At 41.3% G+C, this 20,862-nt stretch overlaps 1 protein-coding gene across 1 annotated transcript in view; it reads left to right on the top strand.

Moving 5' to 3' along the window:
* The window catches only part of gpr158a (G protein-coupled receptor 158a), a 106,237-nt gene that overhangs the window by 11,462 nt on the left and 73,913 nt on the right, over positions 1-20,862 (top strand). Inside the window, exon 2 of the mRNA XM_055928921.1 lies at positions 9,982-10,087. Coding sequence (XP_055784896.1) covers positions 9,982-10,087 — 106 coding nt within the window. The remainder of the gene's footprint in view (positions 1-9,981; positions 10,088-20,862) is intronic.

The raw sequence follows: 20,862 nt of genomic DNA, 5'->3' as shown, positions 1-20,862 counted from the left end.
TGGGAAACTAGACAGCAATGTAAAAGTAGCATTTTTTTGTGATCCAATAAATAATATAGTACACATAATTTGGTTGTAATCCAGAGAGGTTAGAAAAAGTATCTAGATCCTCTATGAGGCTGTGGAGGGATCCAAATAGTGGATTTCAGCGTACAATGACACCTTTGTTTTTAAGCCCTGTGTTTCTAACCCCTTGATATTATTGTTGGATCTGATTTTAATAGCTAACATTTCAATGGCCATAATAAATAGATATGCCAATAGTGGACCACCTTGTTTTACTCCTCTTCACAGTTTAAAACTTTCTGGGAAGTAGCCATTATTTAATATTTTACACCTAGGGTTACTATACATGATTTCAACCCATTTTATAAGAGATTCTCCAAAATTGAAATATTCCAGGCATTGATGTATAAACTCCAGTCGTACTTTATCAAAAGCTTTTTCAAAGTCAGTTATGAATAGCAGACCTGGTTTCCCAGATTTTTCATAGTGTTCTATTGTTTCCAGTACTTGTCTTATATTATCTCCAATGTATCATCCATGTAAAAAAAAACTGTCAGATTAGAATGAATATTATCTGACAATACCTTTTCAATTCTATGCGCTATACATTTTGCTAGAATTTTTGCATCACAACACTGAAGTGTAAGGCGTCTCCAATTTTTTTAATGGACTGGATCTTTGTATTTACCACTTTTATCCTGCTTCAGTAATAATTAAATCAGACCTTCTTGTTGAGTGTCTGATAATCTACCATTTACATCGGAGAGGTTAAACATGCTAGTAATGGTCCTCTGAGTATATCAAAGTTTGGTATACCTCAACTGGTATGCCATCCAGCCCTGGAGTTTTCCCGGTCTTAAAGGCTTTAATAGCATCAAGAAGTTCCTCCTCTGCCTTCACATGAGTCTTTCTGTACAGCTGTTAATTTTACATTATTAATAGAACAAAAATCCATACAATTAGCTTCAGTTAGAGGAGATGGAGGAGACTGAAACGAAAACAAATTGCTTCCTCTTTCAAAATCTAATTTGGTGAATCATGGGTGACAAGTTTCAGTAAATTATTTTTGGTAGCATTTATATGTTGAAGACGAAAAAGTATTTGGTATATTCCATCAAGTTTGTTTTATTTTTTATAATATATTATACTTTCTTTCTTGAATAAGTTCCTGCATTTCTTTTAGTTTTTCCTCTAACTTATTCTGAGCCTCTATGGTATAGTTTTTATCGCTATCTATCTGTTCTGTTAGACCTTCTATTTCCTTTGTTAATATGGACTCTTTTGACAAATTATGCATTTGTTTTATTGATGAGTACTGAATTGAATGGCTTCTAAAGGCACATTTAAAAGTATCCTATACAATAAGGGGATGTGCTGTACCTATGTTTTGTCTGAAAAATTCTGTTATAAATTCCCCTGTCCTAGTTTTAAATAAGTTATCAACAAATAGGCTTTGATAAAATTTCCAATATCCTCGCATACGTAGGCTAATTTTAGCACGGCATTGTGGCTGACTGGTCCATTAGAGGAAGTGGAACCCCCCTGTCCGATGCTCATCCTTTCTCCCACTGTTCTTTAGAACCTGCAATGAATGGAGATGGAGGAAAAAAGAGAGCTCTCTGATTCCTGGGACAAGACTCTTTCCTGTTCCCTGTGATCTTTCAGCCTTTGTGCCTGAGGGCCCAATGACCACTAGGATGCCTTTGGAGCCTGCTCCTTGTGGCTGCCCAGATTAAATTGCACTCCAACGGTGTCGTTTTTATTCATTCACTGCCTCTGTCGGATAGAGCCATGGTTCTAGGCATTTGGACGCTTCGGAAAACTGCACGTGCTTGAGACTTTTTGCGTATCATATGGCCGCTTTGGCTCGGCTGCTGAAAATTGCCTGGGGTATTTCTCTTAGGCTCTAAAAGAGATGGATAAATTCGGAAGAAAAAATCAGAAGAACATACTTTTTTGTTTGGTGGGAAAGCAATGTCTTGTTATCTGAGCACTGGCTGGGGGTGTGGGTCAGGCGAGGTCGTAGCAAGAGTTATAAATAATGGCATACTGTAGGTAGGTAGTGTTTGTCCACACATCACATTATGTCCACTGCGTACACTAGAAACCAGTTCACTTGGACCTGGAGAAGGTGCTTCACCAGCAACATTCATAGCAACATGTGTATGTGCTTGTGTGTGTGACTGGAAGAAGTACTAGGAGTAATATTAATATGTCCTAGTACATAGTATCAATTTATGTACACATCCAAATATGACTTTTTAGGTAGTTGAGACTGAATGATTGTATGATTGTGTCAGAGGCAGGACATTGAAATGCATTATTTTCAAAATATCGTTTACCGGTATCTAGTTTTGGCAGCAGCTGGTAGCATCATAGGAGGATGGAGAAATTGCACCTTTTTTCTTTTCTCATCTCTGTCGGTATCTGCTTGTGCCAAGCTGTTCTCCAAATCACAGTGAGGTTGCCAACAGCAGGTGCAGGTAAATCAGGTGCAAACACCTGCTGCACCTAGAGTAAAAATAAACAAGGTGAAAAGATAGCATCGTACTGTGACTGAATAGCGCAGTCAACCTCCTATATCCTCTCTCCCATCGGAACTCACCGTCCTCATAAGCCTCATGGATCTAACCAACTACAGGTCAAACACTATTTCATGAGATTCTCCCATGTTAAAGGGATAGTATGAGATTTTGTCAATCAATCCATTTTTATGTCTCTGCGTGCAGTTTGAAGGAAGTTGAAGGTAGTTTCCCAACCCATTGCTATCTAGCATTAGCGCAATGACTGGAAGTCTACTGGAATAGCTCCTCTTCATTACCATAAATTAGAAAAATATACTCATTTCCTCAGCTCTTTTTGTTGAGGAGGGAGGTATAAGGATGACTTGTCATTAGGAATGAGTGCTGGGTTGGAAATTGTTATCTGTTATTGATACACTCTTAGAAAAAAGGGTTACAAAAGGGTTATTTGGCTGTTCCCGTAGGACAACCTTTTTTGCTTCCAATTAAAACTATTTTGGGTTCCATGTAGAACCGCCTGTGTAAAGGATTTTACATGGAACCCAAAAGGGTTCTACCTGGAACCAAAATATTCTACCTGGAACCAAAAATGGTTATTCAAAGGGTTCTCCTTTTTTCTAAAAGTGTATTGCACAGGAGCATTATTCTATGGCACTGGGGGCAAAGAAAACATTAGAAATCATAAGCACGGTAAAGCCTAGTTAACAAATCTGCAGGTGTAGGGACCTTGTTTGTTTTTTTCTCTGTCAAAAAATCACAAGATAATGGTACATGGATAGTGGTGTCCATTTTTTGTCTTACACATAGACCAGCTTGGTCTCATAGACTAGACGTAACATAGTAAACCTAAATCCGGGACACTCAAATTAGTGTGCTATGTTACGTTTGGTATGGTTTACCACAACAAACTTGAATTTGTAACATATCATACGTTTTGCAAATTCATAACATCAAATCAATTCAAAGTGTATTGGTCACATACACATGGTTAGTAAACAGGTATTATCAAACAATTCCACAACAAAACCTAATACACACAATCTAGTAAAGGAATGGAATAAGAATATATACGTTTAAAATATATGGATGAGCAGTAACAGAGCGGCTAAGATGCAATAGATAGTAAAGAATAGATATTGAAGGATATAGTAGACATTATATACATATAGTGTAGGATTCAGTATATACATATGAGATAAATAATGTGAGGTATGTAAACATTCTTAAAGTGGAACAATTAAAGTGACTAGTGTTCCATGTTTTAAAGTGGCCAATGATATCAAGTCTGTAGGGAGGCAGCCGCCTCTCTGTGCTAGTGGTGGCTGTTTAACAATCTAATGGCCTTGAGATAGAAGCTGTTTTTCAATCTCTCTGTCCCAGCTTTGATGCACATGTACTGACCTAGCCTTCTGGATGGAAGCGGGGTGAACAGGTAGTGGCTCGGGTGGTTATTGTCCTTGATGATCTTTTTTGCCTTCCTGTGACATCGGGTGCTGTAGGTGTCCTGGAGGGCAGGTAGTTTGCCCCCGGTGATGCGTTGTGCAGACCGCACCACCCTTTGGAGAGTCTTGCGGTTGTGGGCGGTGCAGTTTCCGTACATATTGTATGAAATGCAATTGGTAACATATCATACGAATTGTAATTTCTTTGTGGCAAACATAAGCTAGGTGGCTAATGCTAGGTGGCTAACATTATCTAGGCAAGGGGTTGGTGTTAGGGGTTGAGGTTAGGGTAACATATCATACGAAATGGATGATGGACATCCACAAATTAATACATATCACAAGACATGTAACATATCATACTAATTGGGGTGTCCCGAATTTACATTTACTATGTTACGTCTACCCCTGAGTCCAGGTTGCAGCGACGGGTTGCCTGACAACTTTACGAATATGATGTGTGCGCAACGATGAGGCAGAAGGCTGTGTGTTTTATGATTCTGGATGGTCAGATAGCTAGCAACAAGTACAATAAGTTGGCTTAGTTGGCTTGTTTTCAGCTAGTTCTTGATACCATATCTTGTTTTGAGGTATTTTGACTTATGTCAGGCCTATACTAATATTGCTAAAATTCACTAGCTAGCTTACCAACAACTGTAACAATGTATTTGAAAGACAACAAGTACTTATTGTGAAAATGTATTTATGTTTTCAATAAACATTTGGAGACAAAATATAGTTCAAATGTTCTCAATCAATAAGCCTTTGGAGATGACAGCTGTTTTGCCCTAAAGTTGCACACGCATAAGTTTTGTTGCTAAACAACCCATCCGTCTATGTAACCTGCCTAAGAAACTGGGGAAATACTGCCCTTGTGGTGAGTGTGAGTGCACACGTACATACATCTCTGTTTGCACATTTGTGTGTGTGCACATATGTGTGCGCGTGTGTTCGTATGTGCATATGCATGTGTGTTCGAGAGGGGATTACAGCCAGTCGATGAACAGAATGCTGTTGCAGTTCAGTGAAATGTCATTATTGGCCTTACAAGCTCCTGCCTTTCCATTTTCAGGAGCAGGTTCACTTCTTCATCAACCTTGCTCTAAGTGTTTCGCCTCCAGCCAAACGTTTCCTATAATTGTACAATGATTTCTATGCATGTTACTGCAACGTGTCTAATACCAATTACTAGTAATAACTCCAACAAGGGTTATTGTAAATACGTATTTATACAGATTAGAAGTAGTGTTTACTTTGTAGTACAGGTTCAGGAAGTTTTTCTTATAGATACAGTACCAGTGAAAAATTTGGACAGATCTACTCATTCAAGGGTTTTTATTTATTTTTACTATTTTCTGTATTGTAGAATAATAGTGAAGACATCAAAACTGTGAAATAACATAAATGGAATCATGTAGTAAGTTTTAAACAAATCAAAATATATTTATATTTGAGATTCTTCAAAGTAGCCACCCTTTGCCTTGACAGCTTCGCACATTCTTGGCATTCTCTCATCCAGCTTCATGAGGTAGTCACCTGGAATGCATTTAAATTAACAGGTGTGCCTTGTTAAAAGTTAATTTGTGGAATTTCTGTCCTTAATGCGTTTGAGGTAATCAGTTGTGTTGTGAAAAGGTAGTGGTGGTATACAGAAGATAGCCATATTTGGTAAAATACCAAGTCCATATTATGGCAAGAACAGCTCAAATAAGAGAAGAGAAATGACAGTCCATCATTACTTTAAGACATGAAAGTCAGTCAATCCGGAAAATTTCAAGAACCTTGAAAGTTTCTTCAAGTGTAGTCTCAAAAACAATCAAGCGCTATGATGAAACTGGCTCTCATGAGGACCACCATAGGAAAGGAAGACCCAGAGTTACCTCTGCTGCAGAGGATAAGTTCATTAGAGTTACCAGCCCAAATAAATGCTTCACCAGAGTTCAAGTAACAGACACATCACGACATAAACTGTTCAGAGGAGACTTCGTGAATCAGGCCTTCATGGTCGAATTACTGCGAAGACACCACTAGTAAAGGACACCGATAAGAAGAAGAGACTTGCTTGGGCCAAGAAACACGAGCAATGGGCATTAGAACGATGGAAATCTGTCCTTTGGTCTGATGAGTCCAAATTTGACATGTTTGGTTCCAACCGCCGTGTCTTTGTGAGAAACAGAGTAGGTGAACGGATGATCTCCACATGTGTGGTTCCCACCTTGAAGCATGGAGGAGGAGGTGTGATGGTGTGGGGGTGTTTTGCTGTTGACACTGTCTGTGATTTGTTTAGAATTCAAGGTACACTTAACTAGCATGGCTACCAAAATCAAATCACATTTTATTTGTCACAAACGCATGTTTAGCAGATGTTATGGCGTGTGTAGCGAAATGCTTGTGTTTCTAGCTTTAACAGTGCAGTAATATCTGACAGTAATATCTAACAATTTCACAACAATACACACAAATCTAATTTAGAGGAATGGAATTAAGAATATATAAATATTGGGCGAGCAATATCAGAGCGGCATAGACTTAGATACAGTAGAATATGATAGAATACAGTATATACACATGAGATGAGTAATACAAAATGTGTAAACATTATTAAAGTGACTAGTGTTCCATTATTAAAGTGGCCAGTGATTCCAAGTCTGTGTATATAGAGCAGCAACCTGTAATGTGCTAGTGATGGCTATTTAACAGAATTTAACAGTCTGATGGCCTTGAGATAGAAGCTGTTATTCAGTCTCTCGGTCCCAGCTTTGATGCACCTGTACTGACCTCGGCTTCTGAATGATAACGGGGAGAACAAGCTGTGGCTTGGGTGGTTGTTGTCCTTGATGATCTTTTTGGCCTTCCTGTGACATCGGCTGCTGTAGGTGTCCTGGAGGGCAAGTAGTTTGCCCCCGGTGATGCGTTGGGCAGACCGCACCACCCTCTGGAGATCCCTGCTGTTGCGGGCAGTGCAGTTGCCATACCAGGCGGTGATACAGCCCGACAGGATGCTCTCAATTGTGCATCTGTAAAAGTTTGTGAGGGTTTTAGGTGCCAAGCCAAATTTCTTCAGGCTCCTAAGGTTGAAGAGGCGCTGTTGCGCCTTCTTCACCACGCTGTCTTTGTGGGTGGACCATTTCAGTTTGTCAATGACATGTACGCTGAGAAACTTGAAGCTTTCCACCTTCTCCATTGTGGTCCTGTCTAAATGAATAGGGGGATGCTCCCGCTGTTGTTTCCTGAAGTCCACGATCAACTCCTTTGTTTTGTCGAGGTTGGGTGAGAGCTTATTTTCCTGGCACCACACTTCCAGGGCCCTCACCTCCTCCCTGTAGGCTATCTCGTTATTGTTCGTAGTCAGGGCTACTACTGTTGTGTCGTCTGCAAACTTGATGATTGAGTTGGAGGCGTGTGAGGCCACACAGGTATGGCTGAACAGGGAGTACAGGATGGGGCTCAGCAAGCCCCAGTGTTGAGTATCAGCAAAGTGGAGGTGATGTTTCCTAACTTCACCACTTGGGGGTGGCCCATCAGGAAGTCCAGGACCCAATTGAACAGGGTGGGGTTCAGACCCATGGCCTCAATCTTAATGATAAGCTTAGAGGATACTATGGTGTTGAATGCTTAGCTATAGTCAATGAACAGCATTCTTACATCGGTATTCCTCTTGTCCAGATGGTATAGAACAGTGTGCAGTGCGATGGCGATTGCATCGTCTGTGGATCTATTGGGGCGGTAAGCAAATTGAAGTGGGTCTAGTGTGTCAGGTAAGGTAGAGGTGATATGATCCTTGACTAGTCTCTCGAAGCACTTTATGATGACAGAAGTGAGTGCTACGGGGCGATAGTAATTTAGTTCAGAAACCTTTGCTTTCTTGGGTAGAGGAAAAATGGTGGACATCTAGAAACATGTGGGGACAGTAGACTGGGATAAGGAGAGAGTGAATATGTCCGTAAACACTCCAGCCAGCTGGTCTGTGCATCCTCTGAGGACACGGCTAGGGATGCCACCTTGCGAGGGTTAACACGTTTAAATGTCTTACTCACGTCGGCCACGGCGAAGGAGAGCCCACAGTCCTTGGTAGCGGGCCGCATCAGTGGCATTGTGTTGTCCTCAAAGCAGGCGAAGAAGGTGTTTAGCTTGTCCGGAAGCAAGACATTGGTGTCGGCGACGTGGCTCGTTTTCGAGGGAATAACTACTCTGTTTGTATTCGGTCATATTCCCAGTAACCTTGTCATGGTTGAATGCAATGGTTGGCACTTTCAGTTTTGCACGTATGCTTCCACCTATCCACGGTTTCTGGTTTGGGTAGGTTTTAATAGTCACAGTGGGTACAACATATACAGTTCCTGATAAACTCAGTCGCCGTATCAGTATATGCATAGATATTATTCTTAGAGGCTACCCGGAACATATCCCAGTGGATTCCAATTGGTCCGACCAGCGTTGAATAGTCCTGAGCACCGGTACTTCCTGTTTGAGTTTCTGCCTATAGGAAGGGAGGAGCAAAATGGAGTCGTGATCAGATTTCCCAAAAGGAGGGCGGGGGAGGGCCTTGTAGGCATCCCGGAAGTTGGAGTAGCAGTGGTCGAGTGTTTTAGCAGCGCGAGTACCACAGTCAATGTTTTCACATTTGCTTTGTTAAAATCCCCAGCTATGATAAATGCGTTCTCAGGATATGTGGTTCCCAGTTTGCATAAAGTCCAGTGAAGTTCTTTGAGAGCTGTCGTGGTATCGGCTTGAGGGGGGATATGCATATATGTGACTATAACCAAAGATAATTATCTTGGGAGGTAATACAGTCAGCATTTAATTGTGAGGTATTCTAGGTCGGGTGAACTAAAGGACTTGAGTTCCTGTATGTTATCACAATCACACCATGAATCGTTAATCATGAAACATGCACTCCTGCCCTTCTTCTTCTCGGAGAGATATTTATTCCTATCTCCGCGATGAACTGAGAACCTAACTGGCTGGACGGACACAAACAGTATATCCCGAGAGAGCCATGTTTCCGTGAAACAGAGTATGTTACAATCCCTGATGTCTCTCTGGAAATAAATCCTTGCCCTGAGCTCATCAACTTTATTATCCTGAAAATAATTGGCGAGTAATATACTCGGAAGCAGTGGGTGGTGTGTGCGCCTCCTAAGTTGGACTAGAAGACCACTCCAGGTATCTCTCCTCCGCCGGCGCTGTTTTGATTCAGCCTCTGGAATCAGTTCAATTGCCCTGGGAGGTACAAACAAGGCTACGATTCAGGAAAGTTGTATTCCTGGTCGTAATGCTGGTAGTGCTGGTGAGTTACCACCGCTCTGATATACAAAAGTTCTTCCCGGCTGTATGAAATAACAGAAAAATATTCTGGGCTAATAATGTAAGATATAACACATAAAAAAACAAAATCCTGCAGTTTCCTAAGAGCTAGAAGTATGGCAGCACTCTCTGTCGGTGCCATTTTGCAGCGATACGCCATCCCATCTGGTTTGCACTTGGTGGGACTATCATTTGTTTTTCAAAAGGACAATGACCCAAAACACACCTCCAGGCTGTGTAAGGGCTATTTGACCAAGGAGAGTGATGGAGTGCTGCATCAGATGACATGGCCTCCCCAATCACCCGACCTAACCCAATTGAGATGGTTAGGGATGAGTTTGACCGCAGAGTGTAGGAAAAGCAGCCAACAAGTGCTCAGCATATATGTGCGAACTCCTTCAAGACTGTTGGAAAAGCATTCCAGGTGAATCTGGTTGAGAGAATGCCAAGAGTGTGCAAAGCTGTCAATAAGGCAAAGGGTGGCTACTAAATATTTTTTGATTTGTTAAACACTTTTTGGGTTATTACGTGATTCCATATTAGTGAAAATAGTGAAAATAAAGAAAAACCCTTGAATGAGTAGGTGTGTCCAAACTTCTGACTAGTACTGTATATTTACAAGTACCGTCAGATATACTGTATAACAGATAGATAGTCTGTAACTGGCTTTGGTAGTACATCATTGTTTCTTCCTCTGTTTTTAGGGGTGTGGTTCGAGTGGATGTCAGTCTGCAGGATGTTGACATCGACCAGTGCTCTGCGGATGGCTGGTTTGCTGGAACCCATCGATGCAACCTGACTACTATGGAGGTAGCTATGTCTAATGGATGCATGAATGACTGATTGATTTGCGTGTGTGTGCGTGTATGCGTGTGGGTGTGTTGATGTGTTCGTGTGTGTGTGTGTGTGTGTGTGTGTGTGTGTGTGTGTGTGTGTGTGTGTGTGTGTGTGTGTGTGTGTGTGTGTGTGTGTGTGTGTGTGTGTGTGTGTGTGTGTATGTGCGTATGTGTGTGTATGTCTATATGTGTGTGTGCGTGTATGTGTTTTATATGATTCGTGCCTTCCATAAACCTGTACACTGGCCGATGGCAAGTCACATTACAATGTCTTGAATGCCATGAATGGGTAAATGCTGAATCATTGCACCACTTGATCAATGGCAGATAGTATACTTCTTGTATTTTATTGATGTTGTACATGCATCACAGCACTTGATAGTCACATTATGTTGCCTGTCATTGTATTGTTGGATTGGCTATATTTTGTCCTATTTTTTTAATAGAGACTTACTCATTTCACCCATACATTTTTATGAAGTAAATTCAATAATCCCAGAGTTGGATCATGTACAGAAACATATAAACAAATTTCGCATTTTACACTACAACAATACGGTACACCTACTGCCTTTACTGTTATATTTTTGCACCTACTGTACTTAATAGGTTTTTGTAGCTATCAGCTAGTCTTTGTCGATGGTCATAATGCTTTAACCTGCTGTTTTAGGATCATCATTGGGAATGATAGATTTTTAAGAGGCACTGTAGATCAGACTCCTTCATAATACATGTGATGTAATGGATTGCAGGGAGCTCCTTGAATAATTAATTTGTCTCTTTGTCTGAGCACTTCCATCTCTCCATGGACAGTTGGCTGGAGTAGGAGACTGGCAGAGTGTGTGTGTGTGTGTGTGCGTGCGTGTGTGTGTGTGTGTGTGTGTGTGTGTGTGTGTGTGTGTGTGTGTGTGCGCGCACAATAATAAGTCTATGTGTGTTAGTGCAACTGGTTTCTCTCTCTGTGTTTGTATGCGGTCATTTTTTTGTGCTTGTTGATACAGTAACCCAGTTCAGTCTGGCCTTGTCCATGTAATTTATCTGGCCTTGACCCTGTACTATATCTGGCCTTGGCCCTGTAATATATCTGGCCTTGGCCCTGTAATATATCTGGCCTTGGCCCTGTAATATATCTGGCCTTGGCCCTGTAATATATCTGGCCTTGGCCCTGTAATATATCTGGCCTTGGCCCTGAAATATATCTGGCATTGGCCCTGTAATATATCTGGCCTTGGCCCTGTAATATATCTGGCCTTGGCCCTGTAATATACCTGGCCTTGGCCCTGTAATATATCTGGCCTTGGCCCTGTAATATATCTGGCCTTGGCCCTGTACTATATCTGGCCTTGGCCCTGTAATATATCTGGCCTTGGCCCTGTAAAATATCTGGCCTTGGCCCTGTAATATATCTGGCCTTGGCCCTGTAATATATCTGGCCTTGGCCCTGTAATATATCTGGCCTTGGCCCTGAAATATATCTGGCCTTGGCCCTGTAATATACCTGGCCTTGGCCCTGTAATATATCTGGCCTTGACCCTGTAATATATCTGGCCTTGGCCCTGTAATATATCTGGCCTTGGCCCTGTAATATATCTGGCCTTGGCCCTGAAATATATCTGGCCTTGGCCCTGTAATATATCTGGCCTTGGCCCTGTAATATATCTGGCCTTGGCCCTGTAATATATCTGGCCTTGGCACTGTAATATACCTGGCCTTGGCCCTGTAATATATCTGGCCTTGGCCCTGTAATATATCTGGCCTTGGCCCTGTAATATATCTGGCCTTGGCCCTGTAATATATCTGGCCTTGGCCCTGTAATATATCTGGCCTTGGCCCTGTAATATATCTGGCCTTGGCCCTGAAATATATCTGGCCTTGGCACTGTAATATACCTGGCCTTGGCCCTGTAATATATCTGGCCTTGGCCCTGTAATATATCTGGCCTTGGCCCTGTAATATATCTGGCCTTGGCCCTGTAATATATCTGGCCTTGGCCCTGTAATATATCTGGCCTTGGCCCTGTAATATATCTGGCCTTGGCCCTGAAATATATCTGGCCTTGGCCCTGTAATATATCTGGCCTTGGCCCTGAAATATATCTGGCCTTGGCCCTGTAATATATCTGGCCTTGGCCCTGAAATATACCTGGCCTTGGCCCTGTAATATACCTGGCCTTGGCCCTGTAATATATCTGGCCTTGGCCCTGTAATATATCTGGCCTTGGCCCTGTAATATATCTGGCCTTGGCCCTGTAATATATCTGGCCTCGGCCCTGTAATATATCTGGCCTCGGCCCTGTAATATACCTGGCCTCGGCCCTGTAATATATCTGGCCTCGGCCCTGTAATATATCTGGCCTTGGCCCTGTAATATATCTGGCCTTGGCCCTGAAATATATCTGGCCTTGGCCCTGAAATATATCTGGCCTTGGCCCTGTAATATATCTGGCCTTGGCCCTGTAATATATCTGGCCTTGGCCCTGTAATATATCTGGCCTTGGCCCTGAAATATATCTGGCCTTGGCCCTGTAATATATCTGGCCTTGGCCCTGTAATATATCTGGCCTTGGCCCTGTAATATATCTGGCCTTGGCCCTGTAATATATCTGGCCTTGGCCCTGAAATATATCTGGCCTTGGCCCTGTACTATATCTGGCCTTGGCCCTGTAATATATCTGGCCTTGGCCCTGTAATATATCTGGCCTTGGCCCTGTAATATATCTGGCCTTGGCCCTGAAATATATCTGGCCTTGGCCCTGAAATATATCTGGCCTTGGCCCTGAAATATATCTGGCCTTGGCCCTGAAATATATCTGGCCTTGGCCCTGAAATATATCTGGCCTTGGCCCTGAAATATATCTGGCCTTGGCCCTGAAATATATCTGGCCTTGGCCCTGAAATATATCTGGCCTTGGCCCTGAAATATATCTGGCCTTGGCCCTGTAATATATCTGGCCTTGGCCCTATAATATATCTGGCCTTGCATACTGTATGTAATAGGAGCTTGACAACTATATGACAGCTTTGTGAATGTAGTAATCCGTATGAAAGAAACCCTTGACGGTACAGTATTTTTCTCCAGAACAGACACTCACCTCTATCCTCAGACCTTGTGTTGCTGCCTGCAGCTGCTGTACTCATCTGAACGTACTGTAGGGCCATCAATGAGTCGATGTCAGCAATGTATCTGTTACAGTTAACAGCTTGCTTTTTCTATAGGATCGTGCTACAGTATGAGGTAAAGTAGAGGTAAGGGGAGAGTGGGGCTTCTCTAGTGATGGAGACTACCTCTATAAATAGCACATTGGACTGCAATGTAATCAAGACGTACTCAACAGTGCTGTAATGTGATAAAAAACAAAGACACATTTTGTTGTATTACCGTGCTTCTGTTTCACACAGAAACTGTACAATCCTCCACGGAAACTATCCCACTGTTACCCTAAATAAAAAGGGTTTTGATGTGTGTAGGTCTTGTCAGGGGGGTGTGAAGAATCAGGAGTCAGGTAGGATTCCGGTGCAAATGGTGGTATTTATTTATAGATGGTGAGCTGGATCCATTAGTATTTACAAGATATTGACAACACTGACATACTGTATAGACTTTCAAGATTACAAGCAGATAAACTTAATAGGCAGAGTACCTTCAAACTAGGTATTGTGTATATAAGTTCCTATAAGTTCCTCACACAGCTGAGTTTACACTTCAGCCTTACATTTACGGAAAAAACACGAATTTCACATGTGAAGTGTTCCAAAAAACAATTTTGTTATGTGATCGTACATATGAAGTTAATGTGATAACATGTGACAACATGTAAAGAAACGTGATGATATGAGACTATACATGTGAACACGTGATCACATATGAAGTGTTCCAAAAACACGTTTTCACATGAACAGGTTAAAAGCCCAACCCTAAACACTGTGGTAATCCAAAAAGCACCTAAATAGGTATTTAATCTATTAACAATTAATACAAATGAACAATCAGTCCTTTTCACCAGTTTCAATATCAATGGCTAATACATACACATTTCATATGCATTTCAACATATCCGGACATAATATCACAAACATTCAACAAATAATGATATCGGGGAAAATACCCCTCAACATAGAGCATTTTAATTGTAATTATATTTTAATTATACCTGCTGGATAACTAGGAGCATGTCCTTTCTTATAGATACCTGGGCATTTGGATCAATGATAAATTGTCTTTTAAAACACAGTCTTAATTGAAGTATTTGTGTCTAACTTGTGTAATTGCTTGGTGCTCTTGTAATGCAGGGCTCCTTCGAAAAAGAGACATTGGTCTCAATGGGACTCAATGGGACATGTTAAAAGGGATACTTCGTGATTTATGTCTCTGTGTCCAGTATGAAGGAAGTTCGAGGTACTGTAGTTTTGCGAGCCGATGCTAACTAGCATTAGCACAATGCCTGGAATTCTATGGGTACCCATAGACTTCCAGTTATTGCATTAACGCTAGCATCTGATGAATTTGAGAATGATTAGTTGCTGCATTCAAAGTCGGCCACGCTACCCTACTAGATGGCACCATACAGGACTATAAGGGCTGAACAGATGTACATGGGGCCATGAAATTTGGTATATTAACATTATGTATACAGTGCATTTGGTAAGTATTCAGACCACTTGACTTTTCCACATTTTGTTACGTTACAGCCATCTTCTAAAATTAATTAAATCATTTTTTTCCCTCATCAATCTACACACAATACCCCATAATGACCAAAAAAACTGTTTTTTATACATTTTTGCAGATTTTTTACAAATAAAAAACTGAAATATATCACATTTACATAGGTATGCAGACCCTTTACTTAGTACTTTGTTGAAGCACGTTTGGCAGCGATTACAGTCTCGAGTCTTCTTGGGTATGATACTACAAGCTTGGCACACCTGTATTTGGGGTGTTTCTCCCATTCTTCTCTGCAGATCCTCTCAAGCTCTGTCAAGTTAAATGGGGAGCGTCGCTGCACAGCTATTTCTCTCCAGAGAAGGTCTCTCCAGAGAAGTTCGATTGGGTTCAAGTCCTGGTTCTGGTTGGGCCACTCAAGGACATTCAGAGACCTGTCCCATAGCCACTCCTGCATTGTCTTGGCTGTGTGCTTAGGGTCATTGTCTTGTTGGAAGGTGAACCTTCACCGCAGTCTGAAGTCCTGAGCACTCTGGAGCAGGTTTTCATCAAGGATCTCTCTTTACTTTGCTCTGTTCTTCTTTACCTTGATCCTCCCAGTCCATGCCACTGAAAAACATCCCCACAGCATGATGCTGCCACCACCATGCTTCACCGTAGTTATGGTGCCAGGTTTCCTCCAGGATGATGCTTGGCATTCAGGCCAAAGAGTTCAATCTTGGTTTCATCAGACCAGAGAATCTTGTTTCTCATGGTCTGAGAGTCTTTAGGTGCCTTTTAACAAACTCCAAGCGGGCCTTCGTGTGCCTTTTACTGAGGAGTGGCTTCCGTCTGGCCACACTACCATAAAGGCCTGATTGGTGGAGTGCTGCAGAGATGGTTGTCCTTCTGGAAGGTTCTCCCATCCCCACATGGGAACTCTGGAGCTCTGTCAGAGTGACCATCGGGTTCTTGGTCACCTCCCTGACCAAGACCCCTTCCCCCAATTGCTCAGTTTGGCTGGGCGGCCAGCTCTAGGAAGGGTCTTGGTGATTCCAAACTTCTTCCAGAAGCATGTAAGGCCACTGTGTTCTGAGGACCTTCAGTGCTGCATAAATGTTTTGGTACTCTTTCCCTTGATCTGTGCCTCGACACAATCTTGCCTCGGAGCTCTACGGACAATTCCTTCTACCCCATGGTTTGGTTTTTGCTCTGACATGCACTGTCAACTGTGGGACCTTATATAGACAGGTGTGTGCCTTTCCAAATCATGTCCAATCAATTGAATTTACCACAGGTGGACTTCAATCAAGTTGTAGAAATATCTCAAGGATGATCAATGGAAACAGGATACAACTGAGCTCAATTTCGAATCTCATAGCAAAAGGTCTGAATACTTATGTAAATAAGGTATTTGTTTTTCAAAATGGTATTGAGAGATGATTGCACATAAAGGAAGATAGTCCCTACATTATAGAGTGCTTGCTTTGTCAAAGAATTCCTATTCTGTCCTTTCCGTCATCCTGTGAACCCCATTCATTGCTGCTTGCAGCTATATTTGCTATTGATTGATTGTTTGACAAAGGGTAGTCTTTCGACTGAAGTGTCTTATTTCCCAATTATCATCAATGTATCCCCCTCTATCCAAATAATGGTATTTCTTTGTTAGCTATTTTCCTCCTTTCCTACTACAATAGTGCCAATGTAATTGATTGTTTCCCTTCATTGAATGTTTGACAATGTAAGGGGCTAATACAGTACCCCACCCATATCTTACCCCACTGTTCAAGCTGCTGTTTGGCCAGCCAACCATGCAACTAGCCCAAACTGAGATGGAGGCAGACGGATGTCTGATTCATCACAGAGAGAAAAAACAAAATGAGGCCCAGTCTGTCTCTTTGTCTGAAAAAGAAGACCCAAAGAAACAGAAACAACCCGACAACAACAACCAATGTTTATTTTCTGCCAGACATCGCTATTTTAAGATCCAACCCCCATATCCATTTGAATCGATCTATTCCCACTGACTCATCCAGCTTTTGTCCTTATTGATCATTTTCACTATCTTCAATTTTTTGCCAACCTTTACGTAAAGTAGACTGGGAAAATATGAGCATTTGAAGGAGCCGTTTTGTAATATAACTGACTGCCAAACAAATACAGTGGATTGCATAAGCCGTAATATGTAATATCTGAAATAATCAGTGGTTGTGTATGTGTGTCTGTGTGTGTGTGTGCACAGTTTTGTTCTCTATCGTGAAGTTTGCTAAAAGTACATATTTAGTGAGCCTTTTCTCCTTGCCTGTCTTTTAGATGTGTCATGAAGGAGATACATGTCTTCAAAGAGATGTGGTGGTAATGAAAGGGGCTTCGCTGCATGGTGGCTCAGGAACAGTTTCTCTGAGGCCTCTTAGAATCAGAAAACAACCACGATGATCAGCTAAAGTACACTGTCTTCTCCTTCCAACATCAACATGCATAAATCTGTATGGAATTGTTTGCATCCACCAAGTGTCCTTGTACAATCATCCTGCACATTCTGAATTCTGAGATCCACCCGAGTTAATGTCAGATGTTAGATTTTTCTTTACCTCTTCCGGCTTACATTTCTGCATATGGTCTGATTATGAAAATGACAGAACTCTGATGAAGGTGAGCGAGTGTTGCACCTTTTCCTTTGCAATGAAAATTACAGCAAGGCATGAGGAAGTAATATTGGGAGAAGGGTAGTCTGGTGGACCAGCCAGTGATAGCTAGCTCGTTTTACTCATGCTTCAGGTGATAGAAATCTGACCGCACTACCAGCGGTTTTAAAAGTTGCTTTAATAATACTTTCCTGTGCATATATTGTCTCACATTTCAAGCAGCATAAGGACCAACACCCAGACAACCAGTAAGTAAGTTAAAATGTAAGTAAGTTCAAATGTAATTTTATTCAACATTCCAACTCGCAGCGGTCCTTAGGAGGACCCTTTCCAAATAACTACATTCCATTCTACCAGAGGGTGCATTAGAGATGTAGGATCTTAATTTGATCACCCTGTAGCAGGATAACTCTCCTGTAATGCAGGAAATGCAAAACTTGTAATTTCTTTGAGGTTAAAAAAGGCTTCTGAAGTTTGTAGATTCCACTTTGGAATTTCAGACTTGATTTTCCCTTATGAAAAATGTATCAATCCATTCAGAAATGTCCACTAATTATAATCCACATAATAATTCACATTTCCTGTTGCTGGAGGATTCTTTTCCTGCTTTAGCAAACTTGCTCAAACTTTATCTGTAGCTAGCTATCACCGGCTGGTACATCAGGCTAGGAAAAGGGGTGACCAAGCTATATTCAGTTAACATGTAAATAAATGCATATCACCGTTGAATACAAGAAGGCCAATGCCTACGGGGTGGAAGCATCAATCTGCTTAGGCCAATGCCAATGCTACTTGGCCTGTCAAGGACAATATATGACAATCAATTTGGTCATGGATTCTAGGCTGTGAACCAACCATCCATTAGCTTAACAGCCAGGCTGCTTGGACCGATTGGATCTCTATATAACTGTATCAGTAATGTTGTAAAGACTCAATGCATATGAAATGTATTAAATACAGCATATATATATATATATATATATTCTAATGGATACACAATGTTTGCAGCCATACTAGTAAGCCATAATGTACTTGCTATCGCTGCAGAAACATTTACAAACAAGATGGGCCTTCAATCGGGAAGCAAATAGGAGTCAAACCTGTCATACTTGACATTTTCCTTTTTCCCTTTTTCCTCATCTCCCACTAATGGCACTTTCATTCTTGTGCTTCAGTGTTCTTCAAAAGTCTTGAACTTTGCCCCGGGGGCACCTTTCATGCAAGTACATAAAGATGATGATGAATGTCTCAATCACTTAGCTTATTGCACAGAACAAGTGGTGAAGCCCACAGGGACTGGCTGCTGGAGCCCAGTGGATGTGGTGACACATAGCTTGAATGATTGACCCAGCAGAATAACAGTGACTGCAGGCTTCACAAGGCTCTCAGTCACAGAGACTGACTGTGGAGAAATGGTCGTACCTAGTGTTTGGCTGCACTGGCTGGCCTTAAATCAACAGGCAACAGTGAGCAGGGTTGGGGTCAAATCCATTTAAATTCCAGTCAATTCAGAAAGTACACTGAAATTCAAAATCAAACTATTTTCAGTGCTTTTCAATTAGGAAACTTTGGAATTGGAGTTGTGTACTTTTTGAATTGACTGGAATTTAAATGGAATTGACCTCAAACCTGGCAGTGAGTTAACCTAGTATTTCATGGAACTTGAGTTCTGATATGTGCTGTTCTTGTAACATAAAGTCTCAGGCTACATCCTCATGTCCATACTAGGATATCACATTGAATGTCGAACACATTGTCTCATTCAGGTCGTATGCTAGTGTGGATATTGTAACAGAGACTTCAAGTGTTTCTCAGTATGCATACTTCCGTGCTTCACGCTAATTAGAGCAGGGAATGGAGCAGGGAGTCCAAACAGAGCACGGAGGACAGTTCTCAGATGTGAACTCCATTTGTACACATTAAGAAGCAAGCATCGAAGCAAGCTTCAACTGAAATATTCCCAGGATTGTTAATGTAATATGATGCAACCACGTAAAATATTATGCAAAATTTATTGAAAATTATGGCGGGTGTTTTTTTTAGATGAAGCGAGAGAAAATTAACTCCAACTTCGAAATGAAAAGTTGCCCACTCACATCTTATGTACAGTATGTTGTCGGACTTCAATATTTTATCTTGATTTGTTAATGAATACATGTTGTGTTCATTTTGACATGTTTAACTGCCTAAAATATCCACAGTGGTCTGCGTAGATCGTAGGCTAACAGACGAAGAATTGGTAGCTAGCTAGCTACCCATGAAAAATGTGTAGCTAACGTTGAAAATCTACCGTGCATACTGTATACAAACATCCCACTGCTCACATACGTCAATTTAACATCTTGTTTTGATTTACATTTGGTTGAGTTGTCAATTAAAGTGAATTCAATGTGAAATCAACAAAAAATGTAATAATTTCATTGAATATAGGTTGAAAGTTGTGTGAAAAAAAATAGGAAATTTCCTTACGGTGATGACTTTTTGCAAATCCAATCCGTTTTCCACGTTGATTCAATAGACAATGTCATGAAAACGATATGCGTGCTTCCATGGGACAGAAGTCAACGTGTTGTTGTGGTTCTGGATGGCCAGATTGGTCGCAAAATTACAAGAAACTGCCATGAAGGGAATCATAAGAGGCTCATTTCAGCTCGTTTCATCTTGTTATTGATACCATGTCTTGTTTTGACTGATTTCAGCTCAATGCTAATATCGCAAAAAAATGTGGTAGCTAACTAACCAACAACTGTAACAATGTATTTGAGAGACAACAAGTGCTCATTGTGCAAATGTATTTATGTTTTCAATAAACATTCGAGACAAAATATATCTTACATGTTGTCAACAATCTAAGCCAACCCGTCTGTTTTGCCTCATAGTTGCGCACCACTCGTTTTTGTTGCTAAACAACCAACCTGTCTATGTTATCACATTGAATATTTGTTGTTTAAATGTCGTGGAAACAACGTTGATTCAACCACGTTTTGCCCAGTTGGATTCGTTTTAGGTTGTTTTTTGACATGGAAAACTAGCTAGCTAGCTAGATTAAAATGATTCACATATAGCTAGCTGATAATTCTGAAGTTAAACATTTGTGTTTGCTTTATGTAGCTATCTTGTTAAATCTGCGAATGCTTCTCAAGTGTAAAATGTGTTGCTTTCTCCACACTCTCATCTTAACAAGAACATGCGCAAGAGAACGTCATCAGAGAACCAGCTTAGAGTATGACAGTGTACAGCGTGGTAGTAAACATATTGGGAGACACGCTTAGTTTTTCCAGTGTGCCACGACCAACTTTATCGTTCCTGAGTGGGTAAGCCGCTTCTGACATTTCAGGTCTTTTCTTTCAATGTGTTTTTTGGTTAATTCTCACCTTGGTTCACAAGGTTATCATTGCCTCACACTGTCATCTCTATCATGCTGTGGTGTTCCCTGTCCCCCTAATGCTTCTGAATTAATAAG

This window comes from Salvelinus fontinalis, chromosome 7 (genome assembly GCF_029448725.1).
Source record: "Salvelinus fontinalis isolate EN_2023a chromosome 7, ASM2944872v1, whole genome shotgun sequence".
Classification (NCBI taxonomy): domain Eukaryota; kingdom Metazoa; phylum Chordata; class Actinopteri; order Salmoniformes; family Salmonidae; genus Salvelinus; species Salvelinus fontinalis.
Note: the sequence above shows the minus strand (reverse complement) of the source record. Positions and strands in the feature narration are given on the sequence as shown.